At 49.3% G+C, this 17405-nt stretch overlaps 1 protein-coding gene across 2 annotated transcripts; it reads left to right on the top strand.

Moving 5' to 3' along the window:
- The first annotated feature begins 205 nt into the window (after nucleotides 1–205).
- Nucleotides 206–17160, top strand: LOC122543776 (protein phosphatase 1B-like). 2 transcript variants are annotated; one of them, XM_043682526.2, is made up of 7 exons: nucleotides 206–452; nucleotides 3205–3477; nucleotides 4927–5516; nucleotides 8988–9105; nucleotides 11218–11329; nucleotides 12477–12531; nucleotides 13948–17160. In XM_043682526.2, the coding sequence occupies exons 2-7, from the start codon at nucleotides 3219–3221 to the stop codon at nucleotides 13975–13977; spliced, it is 1164 nt and encodes a 387-aa protein (XP_043538461.2). In that variant the 5' UTR covers nucleotides 206–452; nucleotides 3205–3218; the 3' UTR covers nucleotides 13978–17160. The 2 variants fall into 2 exon arrangements, with proteins under 2 accessions (XP_043538461.2, XP_043538463.2); XM_043682528.2 differs by having other exon boundaries at nucleotides 449–574.
- Nucleotides 17161–17405: the final 245 nt, after the last annotated feature.

The following is a 17405-nucleotide window of genomic DNA, read 5'->3' as shown; positions in this document are numbered from 1 at the left end:
ATTGGTTGCCGGTGATGTCATTCCAGCCCCGATCCGGGTATTTATCTGTTTTTCTCTTTCGGGGTTTTTTTTTAATTCGGGGGGGGAAGGGACCGCACGGGGGTGTTCAGGAAGATCCGGTGGGATCGGGGATCAAGGAGATCGGGGGGGCGGGGGGTCAGTGTGAGTGGCGGTGATCGGGGGGGGGGGGGGGGAACACTCTGTGGTTCTCCGCGATGTCACTCCCCGGGATTGAGTCCCTGGCGTTACTTCCACTTGCCACCAATTGCCCCTTTTCCTGAAATCGGATCAGGGGAAGGGGGGGGGGGGAGCGGCTCCGAGCTGCCCCGGAACAGGGTCACCGAGGGGGTAAGAGCCGCATTTCACAGGCACCAGCAAAAGGGGATGTGCAGGGCAACAAACAGTTCGCAGCTGAAATAACGCAGCTCGTCTTTAGCTCCTCACCTCCAGGGGTAAGTAGATCAGAAGGGTCAGGGTAGGACCGGCTGGAGGTGGAAACTGGGCTCTGAACAAACTTCCTATTTATTGTTTAGTCCGGCCTTCGTCTTCCAAAAGCCCCGCGAAACTTTTTAAGGTGTGGTTTAAGCTCGGTCCCTTGTGCCCAAACTATTTCAGTTCTTACACCCGTTCCAAAATCTAGCCCCTCACCCCCTAGTTTTCTCTCTCAGCCTGCTGGCTGCCATCCCCTCCCCTCAGATCCCTCACCCCAGTCCTGTCCTCATCCCCATTTACCCCTCTCCTTGCCCTCATTCCTTTATCCACAGTGTGGCACTCTCTCAACATTGACCCTCTGACAGAGTGGTCCCCCCTCAGCACTGACCCTCCGATGGCTTGGCACTCTCTCAGTACTGACCCTCTGACAGTGTGGCAGCACCTCAACACTGACCCTGTAATGGTGCATGCTCCATCAGCACTGACCCCCTGACAGTGCAACGCTCCCTCAGTACTGACACTCCAACAGTGTGGTGCTCTCTCAGCACTGACCTTCGGACAGTGCAGCACCCCCTCAGCACTGACCCTCGGACAGTGCAGCGCTCCCTCAGCACTGACCCTCGGACAGTGCAGCGCTCCCTCAGCACTGACCCTCGGACAGTGCAGCGCTCCCTCAGCACTGACCCTCGGACAGTGCAGCGCTCCCTCAGCACTGACCCTCGGACAGTGCAGCGCTCCCTCAGCACTGACCCTCGGACAGTGCAGCACTCCCTCAGCACAGACCCTCCAATGACGCAGCATTTCCTCAGCACTGACCCTCTGACAGAGTGGCGCCCCGTTGATGCTGACCTTCCAACTGTGCAGCGTTCCCTCAGCACTGACCTTCCGACAGTGTGGCACTCAGAATCACAGAGATGTACAGCATGGAAACAGACCCTTTGGTCCTATTCGTCCATGCCAACCAGATATCCTAACCTAATCTAGTTGCATTCCCCCCAACAGTCCGAACGCCCTCAGTGCTGACCATCCAACATTGCAGCTGAGTTTTTTAAAGAGGTAACAAAGAGGATTGATGAGGGCAATGGACGTGATCTATATGGACATCAGCAAGGCGTTTGACAAGGTTCCTCCTGAGAGACTGGTTAGCAAGGTTAGATCTCATGGAATACGGAGAACTAGCCATTTGGATACAGAACTGACTCAAAGGTAGAAGACAGAGGGTAGTGGTGGACAGTTGCTTTTCAGACTGGAGGCCTGTGACCAATGGTGTGCCACAAGGATTGGTGCTGGCTCCACTACTTTTCATCATTTATATAAATGAAGTGGATGTGAACATAAGAGGTATAGTTAGTAAGCTTGCAGGTGACCCCAAAATTGGAGGTGTAGTGGACAGCGAAGAAGATTAACTCACCATACAACGGGATCTTGATCAGACAGGCCAATGGGCTGAGGAGTGGCACATTGGGTTTAATTTAGGTAAATGTGAGGTGCTGCGTTTTGGAAAAGCAAATCAGAGCAGTACTTGTACACTTAATGGTCAGGTCCTGGGGACTGTTGCTGAACAAAGAGTGCAGGTTCATAGCTCCTTGAAAGTGGAGTCGCAGCTAGATAGGATAGTGAAGGCGGCATTTGGTATGCTTTCCTTTATTGGTCAGAGTATTAAGTACAGGAGTTGGGGGGTCATATTGCGGCTGTACAGGACATTGGTTAGGCCTCTGTTGGAATAGTGTGTGCAATTCTGGTCTCCTTCCTATCGGAAAGATATTGTGAAACTTGAAAGGGTTCAGAAAAGTTTTACAAGGATGTTGCCAGGGTTGGAGGATTTGAGCTATAGGGAGGGGTTGAAAAGGCTGAGGCTGTCCTCCCTGGAGCGTCGGAGGCTGAGGGGTGACCTTATAGATGTTGATAAAATCATGAGGGGCATGGATAAGATAAATGGACTAGGTCTTTTCCCTGGGTTGGCAGAGTCCAGACCTAGAGGGCATAAGTTTAGGGTGAGAGGGGAAAGATATAAAAGGGACCTAAGTGGCAACTTTTTCATGCAGAGGGTGGTGTGTGTACAGATTGAACTGCCAGAGGAAGTGGTGGAGGCTGGTACAATTACAGCATTTAAAAGGCATCTGGATGGGTATATGAATGTTTAGAGGAATATGGGTCAACTGCCAGCAAATGGGTCAGTGCTGAGAGAGTGCCACACTGTTGGAGGGTCAATGCTGAGGAAGTGCCACACTGTCGGAGGGTCAGTGCTGAGGGAGTGCCACACTGTCGGAGGGTCAGTGTTGAGGGAATGCCACACTGTTGGAGGATCAGTGCTGAGGGAGTGCTGCACTGTTGTAGGGTCAGTGCTGAGGGAGTGCCACACTGTTGTAGGGTCAGTGCTGAGGGAGTTCCAGACTGTCTAGAATTAGATTAGGATATCTGGTTAGAATTGGTTAGGTTAGTATGTCTGGTCAACACGGATGAGTTGGATGGAAGGGTCTGTTTCCATGCTGTACATCTCTATGACTCTATAACTGTCCGACAGTGCGGCGCTCCCCCAGCACTGACTGTCCAACAATGTGGTTCTCATTTTGACCCATTAAGTGTTAAGTCAGTTGTAACCCACAGAGGATCCTGGCTGTGGGTGGTTTTGGGGTGGGTGTGGTGGGTGCTCTTCCTGCACATCTAAGTATGAAAGTCAGTGCTCTTGTCTTTTGCTATGTATTTGGCATGATCCAGTTTGGCTCTTGCCTAATGCCTGCTGTCACTTATTTTATATTTTGAAATTTGCAGGTAACTGATCCAAGATGGGGGCATTTCTGGACCACCCCAAAACAGAGAAACAAAATGATCATGGTGAAGGGAATGGGATTCGCTATGGGCTGTGCAGCATGCAGGGCTGGCGCGTGGAGATGGAGGATGCTCACTCAGCTGTGCCTGAGTTACAGGACCAGCTGAAAAACTGGTCCTTTTTTGCCATCTATGATGGGCATGCAGGATCAGGGGTTGCCAAATATTGTGCCAAGAACCTCCTCCAGCATATAACCAGCAACCAGGAGTTCAAAGGTGAGCTTCTTATAGGACACATCAAATCCTCCCTCCTTCTTAGCTAATAATATACCATACCCAACCCTGCGCAAAATAAAGCACACAGCTCAGGGAGCAAAGAGTTCAGGATTTTCCTGGGCAAAGGAGACTGACAAAGATTTGATTAAGGTGTACAAGATTATAACTGGTTTGTGTGGACAGTGGTGAGCTGTTCTCATTCGATGATTCAAAGACGAGGGGACACAAATTTCTAGTTTCAGGTGAGAATAGAGGTAGATAGAGATAAGCTTTTTACAAGGGTGAAGGATTCAATAACGAGAGGTCACGCTTTCAAGGTGAGAGGTGAAAAGTTTAAGGGGGATACATGCAGCAAGTACTTTACACAGAGGGTGTTAGTTGCCTGGAACGCATTGCCAGCAGAGGTATTAGAGACAGGCACAGTAGATTCATTTAAGATGCATCTGGACAGATGCATGAGTAGGTGGGGAGCAGAGGGATACAGATACTTAGGAAATGGGCGACAGGTCTAGACAGTGGATTTGAATCGGCTCAGGCTTGGAGGGCCAAAGGGCCTGTTTCTGGGCTGTAAATTTTCTTTGTTCTTTGAGAAATACAGAGAGATGTTGTTTATACAGTGAGTCATAATGGTGTGGGCCACAGCATTGTTGTGGGTGATGGAAGTTGAGTAAGTAAATTACTTCAGAAAGAAATTGGATGGGTGTTTCATCAAAATAAACTTACAGTCTAGAGTAGAGCAGTGGACTTGGCTGGTGGGAAATAAACAATGAGCTGGTCAAGGAAATTGGACTGAATGGGTTGCTTCATGGTGGATTAGCACTGGTACAGTGTGCGAAATGGTCTCTTGAGCTGTTTCAACTTTATGACTTTTTTTATGCATGTGAGATCTTACCTTTCAATTCCAAGTAAATTGATAATGAATGGATCCACAGTAATTACAGTAGGCCATTCAGGTCTGGGCATAGCAAGACTGCATTTTCTATCCTGGCCAGACCCCCAACCCAACTTTGACCACCACCATCATCATTCCCCCCTCTGCCCTGAACACTGCAGCATGTCAGTGCCTCCTGCTCCTCACTCTTTCTGACCTTCATTGGCCTCCACGCTAACACCCAACCCACATTGCTCCAGGGCTTTTGGCCAGGAGATTGTGCTCGTGTTTGTGGAGGGTGTGCTGAGAAAACCTCACACCCTCTGACTCCGAGTGGAAGATTATCTGACAACCCAAGGCTGTTCAATGGAAACCTGGAGTAAACCCTTCTGGAGCTGAGAGTGTGACCAACTTGAGCCAAATTTACCCTTTGCTGCAGTAAGTTGTGTTTGCTCCCCATTATTTTATTTAGAGACACCCAAATATATTTCTGGAGAAGGTTGGGTAGAGGGGAAGGAATAAAAGAAGGTGATACAATTCTGCAGAACTGTGCCTGACCCCTTCTCTGGATTTTGCAGGGATGATCGATGGTGGCAGTGATTCACAAGCAGCTGTCCAGAGTGTGAAACATGCCATTAGGACTGGATTCCTGAACATTGATGAACGTATGCGAAATGACTCAGAACTAGGGAACAACGACATGGATCGCAGTGGCTCGACAGCAGTGGCTCTCCTGGTCTCACCCACACACGTCTACTTTATAAACTGTGGAGACTCCCGGGGTGTCCTGCAGCGGGGTCAGTCTGTGCATTTCTCCACTGAGGACCACAAGCCATGTAACCCACGTGAGAAGGAAAGGATCCAAAATGCAGGGGGCAGTGTCATGATTCAGCGGGTCAATGGCTCACTCGCTGTTTCCCGTGCACTCGGGGATTACGACTACAAGTGTGTGCATGGGAAAGGTCCCACGGAGCAGCTGGTCTCTCCAGAACCAGAGGTCATGGTGATTGAGCGATCCCAGGATGATGAGTTTGTCATCTTGGCTTGCGATGGAATTTGGGATGTAATGAGCAATGAGGAACTGTGCGCCTTTGTCCGATCCAGACTCGAGCTAACTGATGACCTGGAACAGATTTGCAATCTAGTAGCAGACACTTGCCTGTATAAGGTAAGATCGAGAGAGTGACACTCTGATTTCTATCCAGGGATGAAAGGGCCCTGACTCCACTCAGTATTGCTAGCACATAGTTCTCTGCAGACACCCTGCTGATTGAAAACTTCCATTCATGCAGAGCACACACCGTCCCCTTTCAGCTCCTGCTCAATAGTGTCTGACACAGCCCTTGACAATGTGCAGGGCAGGCTCCTGAATCTACAACATCAGTATGGATGGGGTCAGGCCCCATTTCTCACTGAGGGTCAGCCCTTAGTCAGAGATTACAGAGCGAGACTTCCTGCAGACATTTTAACACTGATGCTCAAAAATCAAAACAGACTTCAAACTGAACCTGTGCCTCACTGGTGTGCAGGTCCCACACACACACTGACTCTCAATGGGCTACAGGGTGCCACACGCACGCTGACTCACTGGGGTACAGAGTGCCACATGGACACTGACTCTCACTGGGGTATGGGGTGCCACGCACATGCTGACTGTCACTGGGGTACAGGGTGCCACATGCACGCTGACTCTCACTGGGGTACAGGGTGCCACACGCACACTGACTCTCACTAGGGTACGGGTTGCCACACACATAGTGACTCTCACTGGGGTACGGGTCCCGCACACAGATACACACACTCTCCGACTCTCAGTGGGGTATGGGCTTTCACACACACACATTCTCACTGGGGTACGGGCTTTCTCACACACAGACTTTCACTGGGGTATGGGCTCCCACACATACACGGACTCACTCAGGTATGAATTGATGAGAGGAATATTAGAGCTTGTTAGGATTAAGGCTGAAATTTTCCCTACTTTTTTCAGCAAATTTGTTCCTATAAAGCCAAATGCGGGAATTAATTGTGCATAACTCAAGTAATGAAGAGTTCAGTGGAAATGAACTTTGAGTTGAGTTCAAAGACTGTAGAGAATGTCAAAGCTATGACTAATGGATGTCATTTACCTGGGTATTTCCATAGCAGAATCTTATCAGTAATAACCTGCTCAGTATCGCCCAGTTTGGGTTCTGCCAGGGCCTCACAGCTCCTGATCTCATTACAGCCTTGGTTCAAATATGGACAAAAAAGCTGATTTCCAGAAGTGAGGTGATTGTGACAGCCTATGACATTAAGACTGCTTTTGACTGAGTGTAGCCTCAAGGAGCCCGAGCAAAACCAAATCAATAGGAATCAGGAGGAAAACTTTCTGGTTGGAGTCATACTTGGCACATATGAAGATGGTTATGGTTGTTGGAGATTAGTCATTTCAGTAGACATCTCTTCAGGAGCTCCTCAGGGTAGTGTCCTAGGCCCACCCATCTTCAGTTGCTTCATCAAAGCCTTTCCCTCCATCATAAGGTCAGAAGTGGGGATGTTGGCTGATGATTGCACATTGTTCAGCATCATTCGCCCCTCCTCGGATTCTGAAGCAGTCCATATGGAAATACAGCAAAACCTGGACAGTATCCAGATTTGGCTGACAAGTGGCCAGTAACATTTGCACCAGGCTATGACCATCACCAAGAAGAGACAATCCAACCACTGCCCCTTGACATTCAATGGTGTTACCATCACAAAATTCCCCATTATCAACAAAAATCCAGGGGGTTACCATTGACCAGAAATGGAACTGGATTAGCCATATGAACACAGTGACTACAACAGCAGGTCAGAGGCTGGGAATCCTGCCATGAGTAACTCACCTCCTGACTTCCTAAAGGGGAGTGTCCATCACGTACAAGGCACAAGTCAGCAGTGTGATGGAATACTTCCCACTTGTCTGGATGAGTGCAGCTCCAACAACACTGAAGAAGTTTGACACCATCCGGGAAAAAGCAGCCCCCGCTTGATTGGTACCACATCCACAAAGGGCTCCAGCCCGAGACATCAATTTTCCTGCTGCTCAGATACTGCCTGATTTGCTGTGCTTTTCTAGCAACATACTCTCGACTACATCCACAAATATCCATTCCCCCACCATTGACTCTCACTAACAGCAGTGTGTACCATCTCCAAGATGCCTTGCAGAAATGCACAGAAGATCCTCAGCCAGCACCTTCCAAACCATGACCACTTCCATTTAGAAGGACAAGGGCGTCAGATACATGGCAACACCACCCCTTGCAAGTTCCCCTCCAAGCCATTCATCATCCTGACTTGGAAATATATCATTGTTCCTTCAATGTCACGAGGTCAAAATCCTGGAATTCCTTCCCAAAGGGACATTGTGGTCTGTTACAGCACATGGACTGCAGTGGTTCAAGAAGGTTGCTCACCACTTTTATCTCAAGGGCAATTAAGGGTGGATAATAAATGCTAACCTAGCCAGTGACACCCAACATCCGTGAGTCAATGGACAGATATTGTGAGGTGACCAAGTCAGGCCCTTTGCCAAATCCTATTCCCACAATCTGGGCCCCTCACTGTGCACTTTGCAGCAGATTTATTGTCAGGACCTGCTAGCATTAATAGATGGAGAGGAGGAGCCAACAGTATAGCACTGAGGCTGGATCTGAGAGCAGGAGACATTGTACAATCCTGACATTGACACAGTGGCTGGAGGAGTGGAGACACTGGGAACTGGAGGCTCCATTATAAGAGACATTCCTTTGGGTGTGTTGCTATCTGCTTCCCTGATAAAAATAAGGAGGAGACCATTCAGCCCCTCACACTAGTTCTGCCATTCAGTAATCATCCCACCAACCAGCCATGAGAATCAACGCTGAGGGAGCGCCGCACTGTCGGAGGGTTGGTGCTGAGGGAGCGCTGCACTCTCGGAGGGTCAGTGCTTAGTGAGTGCCGCACTCTTGGAGGGTTGGTGCTGAGGGAGCGCTGCAACGGCTGGTCAGTGCCGAGGGAGCGGGTAATGTCGGAGTGTCAGTGCTAAGGGAATGCCACACTCTCATAGGGTCTGCACTGAGGGAGAGCTGCACCTGTCTGAGGCGTTATCTTCTGTTGGGACATCAAACTGAAGCTGTGTCTATCCTCTTTTTGGGTGGGAGAAGATCTTGCACTTGGAAGAATTTGGCCAATCTTTATCTCTCAAGATATGTCACATTAACAGAAACAAAAACAGAAATTGCTGAAAAAACTCAGCAGATCCAGCAGCATTATTTCTGATGAAGGGTCACTGGATCTGAAATGTTAGCTCTGCTTTCTCTCCACAGATGCTGCAAAACCTGCTGAGCTTTTCCAGCAATTTCTGTTTTTGTCTCTGATTTCCAGAATGTGCAGTTCTTTTGGTCTTTTCTTCCCTCATTAATCAGTTTCCTTGTGGGTTCTTTTCATGTGTGTACATTGTGTTCATTTGCTGGTAGAGATCTTTGCAGTGTTCTGAGATGTTGCAAGGTGTTTTTGAAATGCATGTTATTGTTAGTCTTGTGCATGTGATGTTTTGAATTGCTAGTTTGGTATTGAAATGATGTGCTTTAGGCTAGTTGAACTCAGGGCTCCTGTTTGTGTTCATCTTATGCAGGGCAGCCGGGACAACATAAGCATCGAGTTGGTGTGCTTTGAGAACGCCCCAAGACCTTCGGAGGAAGCAAAACAGAGGGAGGCTGAGCTTGACAGATACCTGGAAGCACGAGTGAAAGGTCAGAGGCTGTAAGCAGGCTGGGCTGAGCCCTTTTGAGACTGACACTTTCATGTTAAACCTTCAAAGATCTTAGCTATTGATGAGGGAATTGCCTTGTTAGGTTCTTTTCCCGAGGTTTCAAGCACAAGATGCAATTCACACACACTAACTTCTGCAAACAGTTAAAGTTTATTAAAGCCTGTACAAGCTAGGTGACCCCTTTGACCCTCTTTGCAGGTGTGCAAAGTCGAGTCAAAAGAGGCCCCAAACTAAGGAAATACATCCCCTTTGTACAAGTCAGTTAATAATGCTCACAGGTACTCTAGTCAACCCCCCTCTCCCCAATAACCACATGTTACCTCAGGTACAATGGTAGGATGAGGTCATCTTCAGAGATAATGTAAATGCCCTAATCCTGGGGAATCATCGTGTAGATGATTTCCTGACTCCTTTATTCCCCGAGACAATCAATGTAGGTGTGATATGTCCTCACTTCGGGGCAGCCCTGCAAATGAGTTCTGGCTCCACTATTTCTCCGGACAATGTTGGTGTGATATACTTCGGTATCAGGGAATGATCATGCAAACGAATTTGATTGGCTGGAGAATGGCTATGAAAGCATTTCTGAATGGAAGGGACTAAATGAGAGTTCAATTTGATAATAGCAGTAAAATAGTAGTAAATGGCTGCCCAGATGAAGTGTGGATTTCAATGGAAAGTCATCCACATTCCTGCATGCTATCTGTGAGACAGAATATCACCCCCACCCACTTCCAGAATGTTCAGCTTCTTGGAGAAAGTACAGTTTAATCATTTAAAATTACATTCCTGTCCAGAGAGACAGTACAATTTAATATTTTAACATTACAGACTAGAGGCTGTGTCAGTTACCCCTATATTGACTGTGATCTTGTGTGATCATTCAAAGAGTGAGATTTGTCACAGTGATGGACTGTATTCTATTTAATCCCCTGGACCTCAAGACAGTGTTGGGGGTGGATTTAAACCTGGGACATTTTACCTTGTGGTCCTCATTCTAAACTCCACCTTATAAGAGAGTCCCTGCTGTAAATTACCGGGAAATCCAGTCAGGGAATAAAGCTGATCTTTCCTTGTCATCTTAATGTTTCACTGCAATCTGTAATTTAACAATACTGGGCACCTAGCTGACAATGTGGAAATTTTGCCCAGGTATGCCCTTTACACAAAAAGCAGAACAATCAGTCCACTCTTAACCATCAGTAACGTGATGGAAGGTGTCATCAACAGTGCTATCAAGCAGCACCTGCTCAGTGATGCCCAGTTTGGGTTCTGCCAGGGCCATTCAGCTCCTGACCTCATTACAGCCTCGGTTCGAAAATGGACAAAAGAGCTAAAATTCAGAGTTGAAGTGAGATTGACAGCCCTTGAAATCAAGGCCACGTTTGACTGAGTAGGGCACCAAGGACCCTGAACAAAACTGGAATCACTGGGAAGCAGGGGGCAAATTCTCTACTGATTAGTTATACTTAGCTATTTTGATTGGCATCATATCCACAAACATTCACTCCCTCACAAGCAGCAGTACTATTTACAAGATACACTGCAGACATTAACCAAGCATCTATAGATTCTACCTTCCAAACCCATGTCCATTTCCATCTCAAAGGATAAGGGCAGCAGATACATGGAAACACCACTATCTGCAAGTTCTCATCCAAGCCACTCACAATCCTGACTTGGAAATATATTACCATTTCTACAAAATCCTGGAACTCCCTCCCTAACGGCATTGTGAGTACCCCGACAGCACATGGACTGCAGTGGTTCAAGAAAGCAGCTCATCACCACCTTCTCATGTGGCAGTTAGGGATGGGAAATAAATGTTGGCCCAGTCAATGACCCCCCCCATGTCCTTTGAGTAAATAGAAACAAAATATTGAGGCTGGGAGCTGCCCCTTTCTTCGCTGGCTGATTCCTCAGCTCCAGTTCAAGTCTCCCTCATCTCCGAGAGGAACAGCCTGATCCTTGACCAGAGTGGGCCACATTATGTTGCTTCTTCACACCCTTTCTTCATTTCAGCTCTTCATGAACACAAACATTTTATATTTGTTTCTAAGATGTTCACAGTATTTTTGTTCTTTCCTTGCAGAGTTGGTGACCACGTCTGGCCTGGATGCTCCTCTGGGGTTACTGGACATAATGCATACACTGATCATCGAGAACATTCCCAACCTGCCACCTGGAGGAGGCCTCATCAGCAAGTACGGAGCCCTCAGAGAGTCTGCGTCTCTTTACCGCCCCCACCCCCTTTGTCCCAGACAGTAACACCACCCATGATAGCCCCCACCAGCGAACACAATGACTGACAGAGTGGTGATCGAGTATTAATCCTCTGAAAGTGCACGGTCCCTCAGCACTGACCCTCCAACTGTGTGGGTACTCCACTCAGCACTGACCCTATGACTGTACAGTGCTGACCCTCCGACAGGCACTCCCTCAGTGTTGACCATCTGACACTGTGGTGCTGACCCTCCAACAGTTTGGCGCTCCCTCAGCACTGACCCTCTGACAGTGCGGCACTCCCTCAGCACTGACCCTCTGACAGTGTGGCACTCCCTCACTGCTGACCCTCCGACAGTGTGGCACTCCCTCAGCACTGACCCTCTGACAGTGCGGCACTCTCTCAGCACTGACCCTCTGATAGTGCGGCACTCTCTCAGCACTGACCCTCCGACAGTGCGGCACTCCCTCAGCACTGACCCTCCGACAGTGCGGCACTCCCTCACTGCTGACCCTCCGACAGTGCGGCACTCCCTCAGCACTGATCCTCCGACAGTGTGCTGCTCCCTCAGCACTGACCCTCCGACAGTGCGGCACTCCCTCAGCACTGACCCTCTGACAGTGTGGCACTCCCTCACTGCTGACCCTCCGACAGTGCGGCACTCCCTCAGCACTGACCCACCGACAGTGCGGCACTCCCTCAGCGCTGACCCTCCGACAGTGCGGCACTCCCTCAGCGCTGACCCTCCGACAGTGCGGCACTCCCTCAGCGCTGACCCTCCGACAGTGTGGTGCTCCCTCAGCACTGACCCTCCGACAGTGCGGCACTCCCTCACTGCTGACCCTCTGACAGTGCGCCACTGCCTCAGCACTGACCCTCCGACAGTGTGGTGCTCCCTCAGCACTGACGCTCTGACACTGTGGTGCTGACCCTACGACAGTGCAGTGCCCCCTCAGTACTGACCCTCTGACACTGCGGCGCTGACTTTGTAGCTTTATGTTGCTGTGGGATTATGGAGTGAGAACTTGTGACTCTGATAGAGTTACTGATCACTTGCTTCTTCTGCATTATTTCTGATTCAGAAACACTTTGTTGAAATAAGTTTTTTTTGATGTTTGTTCTCTCAGACGGAATGTAATCGAATCAGTTTACAATCGGCTGGCCCCTACAAGCACTGATGAGGTGAATATTTACAAATAACTGATGACGTTTGTATATGGGTAGGAGATGTCTTTTTGCCCCATTACAGATTACCTAGTTCTGTCTCTGTCCATGGCAGGAACAGAAAAGAGGTAATGGTACCATGATATTGTGACTTGCTCTGTCCTTACCTGGTCTGGCCTGCGTGTGACTTCTGAGCCACTGCAATGAGGTTGACTCTTAACTATCCTCTGAAATGACTGAGCAAGTCACTCAGTTGTATCAATCATTAAAAAGTCTCAAAAAAGGAATGAAACAAGACAGACAATATGCATTGATCAGGGCATCAGAAATGACAAGAGCAAGAACAGTCCTTTCTGTTCTGCAAAGGATTTCATACTAACATCTGGGAGTTAGTGCCAACATTGGAAGAGCTGTCACACAGACTAGTCAAGCAGCAGTGTAATATAGTTATATTCATGGAATCAAACCTTGCGGACAATGTCCCTGATAGTACCATCACCACTCTCACTGACAAAACAGTCCCAGCAGAGCACAGTAGCATACAGTTGCCCTGCGGGTCCTCTACATTGACTTCTAACTGCATGAGGTCACAAGTCTTCACATCAAACATGGGCAGGGAAACCTCCTGCAGAATACCACGTACCATCCTCCTTCGGCTGATGACTCAGTACTGCTTCATGTTGAACAACACTTGGAGGAAGCACTGAGAGTGGCAAGGACCAGAATGTCCTCTGGGTGAGGCATTTCACCAAGAGTGCCTTGGCAGCAGTACAACTGATCGAGCTGGTCAGGTCCTAAAGGACATAGCTGCGAAACAGGGCATGAGAGTATCAGTAAAAGTGATCACCACACAGTCCATGTGGAGACAAAGTGCTGCCTTCATATTGAGAATACCCTCCATCGTGTTTTGTGGCAAACAGATTGAGGGATTCAAGACTTGGCATCAATGAGATACTGTGGGCTATCAACAGCAGTAGAATTATACTCCCAACACAATCTAACTTCATGGCCTGGCATATTCTCCACTCAGCCATTACCATCAAGCCAGGGAATCAACCCTGGTTCAATGGAAAGTGCAGGACGGCATGCCAAGAGTACCACTAGGCATACCTAAAAGTGGGATGTCAACCTGGTGAAGCTACCAAACAGGACTACTTGCATGCAAAACAACAGAAGCAGCAAGTGATAGACAGAGCTAACAAATCCCACAACCAGTGGATCAGATCTAAGCTCTGCAGTCCTACCACATCCAGTGTTAGATGGTCGATGGTGGTGGACAATTAAAAAACTCATTGGAGGAGGAGGCTGCACAAATATGCCCATCATCAATGAAGGGGGAAACCAACACATCAGTGCATAGGTTTGTGCATTGTGTATAGTTTAATCATCACTTTGTTCAGTTTGATTTGATTTGTTTTGTTCTTGGTTCTTTAGGATTTGCAGGAGCCCGATGCCACATTGTAAGGTGAAATTCCAGATGAGCTGGGTGTGACTGAAGAGCACTCTCCCTGGATTCTTTGTTTGAAGGACACTTGCAAATTGCTGATGAGAATTCTTGAGTGACATATTTATATATTTGGATGTGTTTATTTGCCAGTCGCCTGCAGAACCTTCAGGACGTTGTAGATTGTTGCTGTTACCTTGTCTTAGTGAAGCCTCTACATTTTTGTGCAGCAGCTCCTTCGCTCTCTGTACAGACACAGCGCTCCTCCCACTGCAGCACATTCCCCCCTCTGCACAGAGCACTCCACCCACTGCAGCCCCTTCCCCTCCTCCTCTGTTCAGAGCTCTCCTCCCACTGCAGCCCCTTCCCACTTGGGACAGAGCTCTCCTCCCACTGCAGCCCCTTTCCCTCTCTGTACAGAGCTCTCCTCCTACTGCAACCCCTTCCCACTTGGGACAGAGCTCTCCTCCCACTGCAACCCCTTCCCACTTGGGACAGAGCTCTCCTCCCACTGCAGCCCCTTTCCCTCTCTGTACAGAGCTCTCCTCCTACTGCAGCTTCCCCCCCCCCCCCCCACCACACACACACACACACACACAATACCAAGCTCTCCTCACACTGCAGCTCCCCTACCCCACCCCCATACCAAGCTCTCCTCACACTGCAGCACCTTCCCGCTCCTCTGTACAGAGCTCTCCTTACACTGCAGCCCCTTTCCCTCTCTGTACAGAGCTCCCCTCACATTGCAGCATCTTCCCTCTCTGTACAGAGCTCTCCTCGTATTGCAGCCCCTTTCCCTCTCTGTACAGAGCTCTCCTCACACTGCAGCCCCTTCCCCTCTCTGTACAGAGCTCCCCTCACATTGCAGCATCTTCCCTCTCTGTACAGAGCTCTCCTCACACTGCTGCCCCTTCCCCTCTCTGTACAAAACTCTCCTCACACTGCAGCCCCTTCCCCTCTCTGTACAGAGCTCCCCTCACATTGCAGCATCTTCCCTCTCTGTACAGAGCTCCCCAGCACCTTCCCTCTCTGTACAGAGCTCCCCTCACACTGCAGCCCCTTTCCCTCTCTGTATAGAGCTCTCCTCCCACTGCAGCCCATCCACCCCTGTACAGAGCTCTCCTCCCACTGTAGCCCCTTCTCCCCCCTTTGTACAGAGCTCTCCTCACACTGCAGCCCATTGCCCCCTCTGTAAAAACCCCCCTTTGTTCTTCAGCCCCTTCCCTGCTTGGTACGGAGTTCTCCTCATATTGCAGCCCCTCACCTCTCCTATACACACGGAACTCTCCTCCCACTGTAGCCCCTTCCCCCACTTGGGACAGCTCTCCTCACACTGCAGCCCCTTCCCCGCCTCTATACAAAGCGCCCCTCGCTCTGCAGCATCTTCCCCTCTTTGTACGGAGTTCCCCTCTGTGTACACAGAGGTCCTCCCACTCTGCAGCACCTTCCCCCCTCTGTACAGGGCACTCCTCGGTCTGCAGCCCCTTTTCCCCCCCCCTCTGTACAGAGCTGTCTTCACATTGCAGCCCCTCACCTCCCCTATACACACACAGCTCCCCTCACTCTGCAGCCCCTTCTCTCCCTGTACAGAGCTCCCCTCACACTGCAGCTCCTTCCCATCTCTGTACAGAGCTCTCCTGACACTGCAGTCCCTCCTCCCCCCTCTATACAGAGCTCCCTTCACATGCAGCCCCATTCTCCCCCCCCCATCGCATTGAGCTCTCCTCCCACTGCAGCCCCTTTCCCACTCGGGACAGAGCTCCCTTCACACTGCAGCTTCTTCCCCCCACCTCTGCACAGAGCCCGTTTCACACTGCAGCCTAATCCCCGCCTCTGTACAGAGCTCCCCTAGTGCTTTGGGCCTGTAGGGCTGAAGTTCTGGCTTCCCATGGTCAGTGCCACATTATTATTGGTTGTAACCTGAACTTTCCTGCTCCATTTCCTCAACCAGTTTAACCCTCACTGCAAACTAAATCCAGCCCCACCAATCCCAGATTGAGCATGGCTCTAAGTCGTTGGTGTCTGTGTATCTGTGCTGCTGCTGGAAGCTGACAGTATCAGCTCCACAGTTGGTCTTGTTGAGATGCCTTCATCTCAGCTGTGGGTACTGCCCCTTGTCAGGGGTCTGGGAGAATGGTAGTAATGGGAGGTGGGGGGGCAACGAGTGAAGTTCCTGTTGTGGACCAGAAACTCAAGTGCAAGAGAGCATTGGGCTCACTATACGCCTGCTATAACTGAGAGGGTGTCGTCTGATTAGGAATCAGCTCTTGTGCCTGACCAAGGGCCAGCTCCACTACTGTGGAGTTTCTGATTGAAAAAAAATGTATTGGTGGTGCGTGGGACAACATTTTTTTAAGAATGTGTATGTGAATGACAGGAGTTAATATCCACTCAGACATGCTGCTGAGGTCAGTGAGGAATAGAAGGTGGTCAGCAGTGGAATCAATGGACAATGTTTTGGCTCAGTGTATCTAGCCTGGTCAGCGTCTCTGGACAGTCACTGTGTTGTTACAGTCACTATGTTGTGATAGTCAATGTCTCTGGATGGCCATTATATTGCAATGGTCAATGTCTCTGGACGGTCACAATGACCTGTGAGTCACTATATCCTAGACTCTACATGATAGGCAGTGTTCCCTTTGGGATTAAATTCCATGTCTCTGTGACTGATTCTGCCTTTGGGTTTGCTGATCTCTTCACTTACACAAATTATCTTTGGACGTTGAATCATGATGGTTTTATGTATGACGATCAATGTGAGATGGGAATTGGAGATTACTGGCTGACATGGGTCACTTGAAACACTGCTTGGATCGAATTCAGTTTCCATCTCCATGCAGGAAATGGGGGTGTTTTTAATTCCATAGCTTTATCTCCCTGTAGTTTTATCCCTGGTTGCTTGCTCAGTTTCAGCAGGGTGGTGGGAAGGATCAGCATGAGGTCTCTCCACTCTATCCCAGGTTCAGTGGTTCCACCTTCCCCCAACCCCTCTGCCCCCATGTCCTGTGGGATGAGAGAATAGAAGATCTTGCATGGGGCCCTGGTACTTCCATCATTTAGGTCGAAATGTTAAAAGCTAGCCTTTTGTTTTGTTGTAATTATGATGAGGGGCCTTATAGGGAGAAGAAACGGCTTCAGCAAGGAAAACAGCAATTTCTAAGACTAACATATTATAACAGAACATTAAAATGCTTTCAACTCTGTACACTGAATTTGGTTTGTCTGTGTGGGATATCTGTCTAGGGTGTCTGGGTGTTGTGTCTGTATGGGTGCAGCGTCTGGGCGACCTGTTGGGTGTCTGGGTGTAGTGTCTGTATGGGTGCAGCGTCTGGGCGACCTGTTGGGTGTCATGTCTGTATGGGTGCAGCGTCTGGGCGACCTGTTGGGTGTCTGGGTGTAGTGTCTGTATGGGTGCAGCATCTGGGCGACCTGTTGGGTGTCGTGTCTG

Source organism: Chiloscyllium plagiosum, unplaced genomic scaffold, assembly GCF_037043375.1.
Source record: "Chiloscyllium plagiosum isolate Xiang-an unplaced genomic scaffold, Cpla_swu_hap1 HiC_scaffold_46, whole genome shotgun sequence".
NCBI classification, from domain to species: Eukaryota; Metazoa; Chordata; class Chondrichthyes; order Orectolobiformes; family Hemiscylliidae; genus Chiloscyllium; species Chiloscyllium plagiosum.
The sequence above is the reverse complement of the archived record's forward strand: the minus strand, read 5'-3'. Positions and strand labels throughout refer to the sequence as shown.

Excerpts from the sequence above, each read along its gene's own strand:
- LOC122543776 (XM_043682526.2), top strand. The coding sequence starts at position 3,219 with ATGGGGGCATTTCTGGACCACCCCAAAACAGAGAAACAAAATGATCAT. Across the intron at positions 5,517-8,987 it reads CAGACACTTGCCTGTATAAG|GGCAGCCGGGACAACATAAG; the intron begins GTAAGATCGAGA and ends CATCTTATGCAG. Across the intron at positions 12,532-13,947 it reads CCCCTACAAGCACTGATGAG|GATTTGCAGGAGCCCGATGC; the intron begins GTGAATATTTAC and ends TTGGTTCTTTAG.